The sequence below is a fragment of the Typha angustifolia genome, chromosome 8 (genome assembly GCF_048772165.1).
Source record: "Typha angustifolia cultivar Huaian chromosome 8, ASM4877216v1, whole genome shotgun sequence".
Classification (NCBI taxonomy): Eukaryota; Viridiplantae; Streptophyta; class Magnoliopsida; order Poales; family Typhaceae; genus Typha; species Typha angustifolia.
The window spans coordinates 5,294,301-5,303,070 of record NC_133246.1 but is presented as its reverse complement, the minus strand read 5'-3'; the positions used below and the strand labels follow the sequence as shown (position 1 = coordinate 5,303,070).

The 8,770-nt window shown below is 38.4% G+C and overlaps 1 protein-coding gene across 2 annotated transcripts; it reads left to right on the top strand.

Annotated features, from left to right (window-relative positions):
• The first annotated feature begins 757 nt into the window (after positions 1-757).
• LOC140764187 (putative phospholipid-transporting ATPase 9) lies at positions 758-8,166 on the top strand. Of its 2 annotated transcripts, XM_073102612.1 has the most exons (12): positions 758-1,901; positions 2,693-4,035; positions 4,146-4,256; positions 4,357-4,633; positions 4,725-4,813; positions 4,915-5,023; positions 5,728-5,931; positions 6,019-6,144; positions 6,354-6,452; positions 6,534-6,725; positions 7,053-7,646; positions 7,729-8,166. In XM_073102612.1, the coding sequence occupies exons 1-12, from the start codon at positions 1,509-1,511 to the stop codon at positions 7,768-7,770; spliced, it is 3,579 nt and encodes a 1,192-aa protein (XP_072958713.1). In that variant the 5' UTR covers positions 758-1,508; the 3' UTR covers positions 7,771-8,166. The 2 variants fall into 2 exon arrangements, with proteins under 2 accessions (XP_072958713.1, XP_072958712.1); XM_073102611.1 differs by having other exon boundaries at positions 759-1,901; positions 7,053-8,166.
• Positions 8,167-8,770: the final 604 nt, after the last annotated feature.

Genomic DNA, 8,770 nt, shown 5'->3' with positions numbered 1-8,770 from the left:
TATATAAATAATAAATGATATATATATATAAAAGGGAGAAAAAATCTATTAAGATCAAGTCAATTCTTTCTCAAATATATGGTCATGTTTGAAAGTCAACTAGTTGGGTTTTTCTTTTCTTTTTATTTTTTTCTTAAGAATTTCTTACGAACAGACATATATATGTTTTTTTCTCGTGCCCGAACAATTAAGAAGTCAAGAAAGAAATAGACCATCACCTAATTGAAGGCGACAATTGACAGGGAAAAAACTGGATAGAATCTTTTTAATTATTCTTTTTTTTTTCTAGAAGAGAAAATATGAACAAGTTTTTATTAAACTCAAATATCTTTTACAACAAAGTTTTTTCTCTTTTCTTTTCAATCCTATGACCGGTTTAATTGGGATACCGTTAAGTTTCTATTCTAGGCTAAGAAAAAGCTTTATTTAGATAGAGGAGTATATTCCTATCTGAGGTGGTGTTATATGATATGTTAAAATATTGGAATTTTACTCTTATAGCTTGCAAAAGATTATGTTACTACCAGACTTAGATTCCATGTCCTAATAAAATAGTGATATAAAGTTTTATCCTTTACTCTCCTTTGCAATCCAAACACCTCTTTGAAATATTTATTATTAGATCTCTCGCTCTCTCTCTCTTTTTATTTTTATCTTTGTAATATCGTTTGGAGACGTATTGTTTTCTTTTCCCCCTTTGCGTCACCGGTCGTCTCTCTCTCTCTCTCTTGCATACGAGAAGAAGTTTCGGAGAACGAAAACGAGAGAAATTTGGGGCCTAACGGCAATGACCGCAGCCGCATAGATTTCATTGACCTTCTAGAAGTTGGCTGTAGGTTCCGAAGACCCGAAAGTTTCGATCTTTGTGTATTATTCCGCAGCGCGTGCACGTTTTGAAGAGTTTCTCCAGAGACCCACATGAGTTTGGCTCTCTAATCGTCTTAAAGTCCAAGTCAAAGATGAATTTGGGAGCTCAGTTTGAAGGTTCCATACCTTGTCCAAAGCCCAGACGAAGATTTCAAAGAAGAGGGCTCGCTTCTCCTGAGCCATGTCCTTTATAGAGGCCGGAAGGTGGTAATCTGTGAGATCTCTGGTGCCTCGAAGATAAAAAAGGAGCGATTTTGGGGCCTGGGTCTTTGTCGGATAAGCTGGTTGGGGGGAAAAAAATTGGGTTTTGGCGGTATATTCTCTCCTTTTCCTGGTCGGGATACCTGTTCTATTCTATTGTCGTTTAGATTTGGAGAAGAAGAGGGAGGGCATTCTTTGCTTGTTCTTGACCTTTGCAGCTGCGTGTGGGTTAATGGTAGTGTGCTTGGTGTTCTTCTGATAGAGAGGAATATATATTTTTTTTTCCTTTTTAAACCAATCAAGAGAGGGGTAGCAAATTCTGGGCTTTTATCAGAGCTCTATAGTTCGCAGATATTTGTGGATTCTTGGGGTTGAAGGTCTTTCAAGGTTGTAATCTGGGAATCTCTCCTGCAATTCTCATTAGATTTATATAAGAGGATATGACTACTGGAAGGAGAAGAAGAAAGTTTAGATTCAGTAATTTATACAGTTTTGCCTGTGGATCGAGATATGGTGACGACCACTCTCGGATTGGAGGCCCGGGATTCTCTCGGATTGTTTTCGCCAACGATCCGGATTGCTTTGAGGCTACCAACCTAAACTATCCATGGAACTATGTCTCCACCACCAAGTATACGTTGGCTACCTTCATACCCAAGTCCTTGTTTGAGCAGTTTAGGAGGGTTGCCAATTTTTACTTCCTGATCACAGGTTGTCTAGCTTTAACTCCATTGGCTCCTTACACGGCAGTGAGCGCGATTCTTCCGCTGCTCATCGTGATCGGAGCAACCATGGCGAAGGAGGGTATTGAAGATCGGAGGAGGAAGCAACAGGTTTTTTTCTTCTTTTCTCTCACCCTATCTTTTAATAAGCGAAGGAAAAGAGAATATAGGAATCTTAGTGTCTTAGTTCTGTTTATATGGTACTTAAAGCTTTATGCAGCTGTTATATGGAAAAAGTAACCATTTGATTTCTTGCTGACAATCTTCATGTTTACTGACATGGTAGCAATAGTAAATGCATGCAGCATATTTGTGGTGTAATTGCAGAATTTGAAACTTAAACAGATTCTATTGGAAGTGGGAAGAGATTATTTTGCTATAATTTTTGGTTTTTATATTTTCTCAGAAGGTTCCCAGATTCCATAGAGGAACAATTAGGAAAACTAGAAAAAAAGAAATGTTTTTTTTTTTCTTTTTCATTCTCCTCCTTTTGAGAGAAAATTGATGGAAGGCCACCAGTCTAATGCATAAAAGAGGAGGAGAGAGATAGCTGTTTAGAAGAGTGGGAATATTAATTTGGTACTTAAAATGGAGTGTCACGGGTACAATTCGACAATATTGTGTCATGTTGTTCTAATATATTGAGTCCTGTCTGGAAAACCTTTTTATGGGAGATACATACTTGATTAGCTTCACTTGAGGATATTTAACAAGATATGGATCTCCAAGTCTCTTGACTAGAGAATAAGAAATCAGACTTCTTGTTTATTTTTTTTTCTTGCACAAATGGATGTGGGATTCTATATTGAAATCTTCTGAATCCTTTGCTAATGCTAGTCCTGTCTTCTTACTATTTTAAAGACTAGTGAGATTAATGCTTAACAAACAATTTATTTATTCAGGATAATGAGGTCAACAATAGAAAGGTCAAAGTGCACCGAGGGGATGGCAACTTTGAGTATACAAAATGGAAGAATCTGCGAGTTGGTGATCTGGTGAAGGTGGAGAAAGATGACTTCTTCCCTGCTGACCTGATTTTGCTTTCTTCCAGTTATGAAGATGCAATCTGTTATGTGGAGACAATGAACCTTGATGGAGAAACAAATTTGAAATTGAAACAGTCGCTGGAGGTAACTTCAAGTTTACAAGAAGAAAGTAACTTTCAAAATTTCAAAGCAATAGTCAAGTGTGAGGACCCAAATGCGAATCTATATTCTTTTGTTGGAACCATAGAAATCGACGACCAAGAGTACCCTCTCTCACCTCAGCAGCTTCTTCTTAGAGACTCGAAATTGCGCAACACTGACCACATATATGGGATAGTAATTTTTACAGGACATGATACAAAAGTTATGCAAAATGCCACAGATCCACCATCCAAAAGAAGCAAAATTGAACGGAAGATGGATAAAATTATTTACCTCTTGCTTGCTTCCCTGGTCATTATTTCTTTAATCGGGTCAATCTTCTTTGGAATTTTTACCAAGAATGACCTGAAAAATGGCAGGATGAAACGATGGTATCTTAGACCGGATGACTCTAATATCTACTTTGATCCAAAGAGATCGTCTTTTGCAGCATTTTTTCACTTCTTGACAGCAATGATGCTGTATAGTTACTTCATCCCAATCTCCTTGTATATCTCCATTGAGATAGTCAAGAGCTTGCAGGCTCTTTTTATCAACCGAGACATGCAAATGTACCATGAGGACTCAGACAAGCCATCTCATGCTCGTACCTCAAACTTGAATGAGGAACTAGGTCAAGTTGATACAATTCTTTCAGATAAGACAGGAACATTGACCTGCAACTCAATGGAGTTCATTAAATGTTCAATTGCTGGCACTGCTTATGGCCGTGGTGTCACAGAAGTTGAGAAAGCAATGGCTAGAAGAAAAGGGTCTCCATTGATATATGAACCAGAAGAATTTGAGGAGAATCAAGTTGATACAGTACCTCCAATTAAAGGATTTAATTTCAAGGACTCACGAGTCATGAATGGGAATTGGATTAAAGAGCGTCATTCTGATATCATTGAGAAATTTCTCCGATTATTGGCGGTCTGTCACACTTGCATACCTGAAATAGACGAAGAATCAGGGAAGATTTCTTATGAAGCTGAGTCTCCTGACGAGGCTGCCTTTGTTATTGCAGCAAGAGAACTAGGTTTTGAGTTTTATCGGAGAACTCAGATGGGAATCTCTCTGCATGAACTGGATCCCAGGTCAGGCAGAATAGTTGAAAGGTAATAATTTCCTCTTCTCATGGAAGTAAGAAAAACTTAGATTTCAACTAACTTACCTTTGAATTCCAATTGATGTAATATTCTCACAGTATGTGCCTGTTTCTTTGCAGATCCTATAAGCTTTTAAATATCTTGGAGTTCAACAGCTCAAGGAAACGGATGTCTGTGATAGTTAGAGATGAGGAGGGGAAATTACTGCTGCTAAGCAAAGGTGCTGATAGGTCAGTGAGAAGCTATGTTAAATGCCTGAGAATTTATTCGTTCTCATTATCTCTTCTCTTGTAAGAATATCAGACTAATTTTTTCTTTTTACATAAACAGTGTAATGTTTGGAAGGCTTGCTAAGAATGGAAGTGAGTATGAGGAAGTGACTAAGGAACACATTAATGAGTATGCTGATGCTGGTTTAAGAACCTTGGTTCTTGCTTATCGTGAACTTGATGAAAAGGAGTATGAAAATTTTAACAAAAGATTTACGTCAGCCAAAAATTCTGTTAGTGCTGATAGAGATGACAAAATTGAGGAAGCTGCAGATATGATAGAGAGAGATCTGATTCTTCTTGGTGCTACTGCTGTTGAAGACAAACTCCAAAATGGGGTGAGTCCAAGGCTTTCCAGGATAGCTATGTGATTCTTTTAATCGTGTGAACTTGTGTATACTGATATTTTATTCCTTCTTATAAATCTAGGTACCTGAATGCATTGACAAGCTTGCACAAGCTGGAATCAAGATATGGGTGCTGACTGGCGACAAGATGGAGACTGCTATCAATATTGGGTATGCCTTTGTTTCCTTATTATCATATGCAAGCAGAGGTTTGAAGTGTATGATCATATTTAATTTCCTTTACAATTTTCTTCTTTATCACAATTTTGCAGCTTCGCCTGTAGTCTACTGAGACAAGGAATGAAGCAGATAATCATCACTTTGGAATCAGCAGATATTATTGCACTGGAGAAGGGTGGGAACAAAGATGCCATTGCTAAGGTAAAAAAATAATTTCTCATGTATTAAAGGTAAATCAGCTGCAGCCCTTCGGTTTAAATAATATTATGCCTAGAAGTTCATTATTGCTAGTGCACTTGTGAGAACACTACCCACATGGCTATGTGGTATCTTCGAGAATGAGGGAGGGAAAGAGGGAGGGAGATAGAAATGATCATTCTTCTGTTTGTGATTTCCCATTAGAAACAGTATTTGATATTAACCCTTAAATGATAATCACTTCATTGACTATTGTGGGAAAGTGTATTTGTGTTGAATTACTCTCTATTAATTAGTATTGTTTTCGCTACAACATGATAAATTGTGGTGGACAAGAATACTGTTACTAAGAAAGTTATTTTAACCATAATATTGTTTGGCTGTAGAAACCATTAATGATGGCAGTTTTCAACGAGCTCAGTTCTATCTCCATAGTCTACAGATATTCCATATTAAAATTTTTGTACTTTAATACAAAATTACTAATTCCACCTTGCCAAATTATGTCTCGATTATTGTTCTAATATGAAAACATGAAATGATCACAGTAACTGAAACAATTTCTTGTCCTAATTTTTGGGTGTTCTTAGAGTCCTGATTGTACCTGCCCCTGCTTTCTTACCTACAGATACTTTAGATGTCGTTTCCAACTGATAACTGAAGTTGCAAGGGTAGTCCTTTTTGACAAAAAGTTTGTTGTGTTGTAGGCATCAAAGGAGAGTGTTGTGCATCAAATAAATGAGGGGAAGAAACTGATGAGTTCGTCCACTACTGCATCCTATGCTTTGATAATTGATGGTAAATCACTTGCCTATGCTCTGGAAGATGATGCTAAGAATCTGTTCCTACAGCTTGCTCTTAGCTGTGGATCAGTCATCTGTTGTCGTTCTTCCCCCAAACAAAAAGCTCTTGTGAGTTTCAATAATCCTTTGAAAACTATATATACTTTTTAGTTTCTTAATATCGATTCTAATGTGTTCTTTTTCTGAAAAATGTAGGTTACTAGACTTGTTAAAGAAGGCACCCGTAAAGTGACTTTAGCAATTGGTGATGGTGCAAATGACGTGGGCATGCTTCAAGAAGCAGACATAGGGATTGGAATCAGTGGTGCTGAAGGAATGCAGGTTAGTACTGTAACATCTGATTTTGGTATCTCCTTACTACTGCAGGGCACATGCATTGCATGGGGGCATGCCTCTGTCATGATCCATTAAGGATAATGCCATTCCTCAAGGAGAATTGGCCCTGTAATAGTAGAAGATAACATTTTGAAATTCAATTGCTAGTTGCCATTTGTTGATCTAATTGTTTCCTGGGGCATGCGTATTTTCAGGCGGTTATGTCAAGTGACATTGCCATTGCTCAGTTCCGGTTTCTGGAGAGGTTACTGCTTGTGCATGGGCATTGGTGCTACCGAAGGATCTCATCAATGGTATAAGCTGTTCTTGTGTGGTGGTGTTCTCACCTTTTTCTCACTGCTAGGTGCTGACGAATAATTTATTCTGCTTTGCAGATCTGTTACTTCTTCTACAAGAACCTCACATTTGGTGTCACCCTTTTCTTGTATGAGGCATATGCTTCATTCTCTGGGCAACCTGCATATAATGATTGGTTCCTGTCACTATATAACGTGTTTTTCACCTCGCTTCCAGTGATTGCTTTGGGTGTATTTGACCAGGATGTTTCTGCTCGGTTTTGTCTAAAGGTACTTATCCTATCATTTAGAAAGACAACAATCTTTCAGTGTACAACCATAAGCGTCATATGGCTAGTGATGTTCATCAACTATCATTCTACGAAGATACCTGAAAATTTCTTCCATTAAAAGTAGCGATGATTTTGCTAGAAGTCTGATTCCTGCTATGGCATGGAAACTATGCAGTGAATAGACTCCCATTGAACATAAGTTCCCTGACCAGTACTACCTTTCCTAATATTATGTTTTTAAACTCCCACAATTTCTTAACGTCCTTCACTTATTAAACATTCATATAATAAGTCCATTCTGAATTTTATGTCTGCTACATTGCAGTTCCCCATGCTTTACCAGGAAGGTGTGCAAAACGTCCTATTTAGCTGGGCCCGGATAATTGGTTGGATGTTGAATGGTATTGTCAGTGGCATCATAATCTTCTTCTTCTGCACAAATGCACTACAGCATCAGGCTTTCCGGAAAGGTGGTGAGGTTGTGAGCTTAGACATCCTCGGGACTACCATGTACACATGTGTGGTCTGGGTCGTAAACTGTCAAATGGCACTCTCAGTGAGCTATTTCACACTTATACAACACATCTTCATCTGGGGTGGCATTGCTTTTTGGTACATCTTCCTCCTGATATATGGTGCCATGCCAACCAGCTTTTCGACTACTGCTTTCATGGTTTTTGTGGAGGGGTTGGCCCCTGCGCCATCTTATTGGATTGTGACTCTCTTTGTGGTGATTGCTACACTTATTCCGTACATTGCCTATGCTGCGATTCAAATGCGCTTCTTCCCGATGTACCATAACATGATTCAGTGGATACGGTTTGACGGGCGGGCTGACGATCCTGAGTACTGCCATGTAGTGCGGCAGAGGTCAGTGAGGCCGACAACAGTTGGAGTCTCTGCCCGTCTTGATGCAAAGGTTAGTCAGTTAGCAAGGGTCCACCATGCAGTTCACTCACCATAACTGCTCTCCTCTGAATTCGTCATCACTCATTGTACAGCTATTCTCTCATCCTGTTGGCTCTGAACTCCGGTCGTGCTGAAAAGGACCAATGCCTTGTTCATCATCAAACTGGACGCCCAATGATGCGCTTCTCCCATGGATGGCATCTGTAAGCATGCTATTGCTTTAAGGTGCTGGGTGATGCTGCCGTGTATGGTCCTTTTGAGGTATGCGAGAGGAAGCTCCACAGGAGAGATGTAAATTAGATTCTTGACCCTTTTCTGGTCGCATTATTTAATTATTTTTACACCCCACAATTCCCCACAGGCCTCATTTATACAAAAAATTTCTTTGTTCACTATGTCCCTCCTTTTACTCTATAATATTCTCCTGAGTTAATTGTAAACAGATAACGCCATGGTTATGTTAGGTCCTCTGTGCTAGTTTTGAATGTATAGTTCAATCATCATGAATGGAAGAAATGGCTTTCCCTGTAGACCTTTTGGAAAAATGATTATTTGGCAGACTGTGTGACACTGAGCTTTTGGTTTTGGATTCGAGTTTTAAACTCTTCCTGAAAATTTCCTTCTTCAAATGAACAAAGAGAAGCCAAGAACAGTCTTTGCTTCTTTTTATCTTTTTCTCTTCATATGTTTGCTTGAGTATTTATCCTGATACTATCTGTAGCTGAAACATGGAGTTGTAAATGTATGATGAATTGCTTTGCTGCAACTATCATTTGCTTAAGATCTTGGCAACTATCTACTTTATTCTTTTCCTATGAAGAATCCCTTGTCATCTTACATCTCTTTCCAAGTACAAGGCTGCATCTTATTGGTAGGTGGCTCAATAAGTTCCATCAACTCAGAAACTGACATCACACCTAGCATTCATGATATTATTTTGCATCTATCTATGAGTAATAATCTTGGCAATACAATCATTTCAATTTCTGTACCAAAGATTCAATTTCATGCCATCAAACTAGTGAAAGCATAACTACAAGCTTTTATTCCAAAACCCAAGAACCAGTCCAGTTACTCACAAACCATAAATTTGATGAAGTTAAAAGGCCTCACAACAATAGGAAATGAACAAGA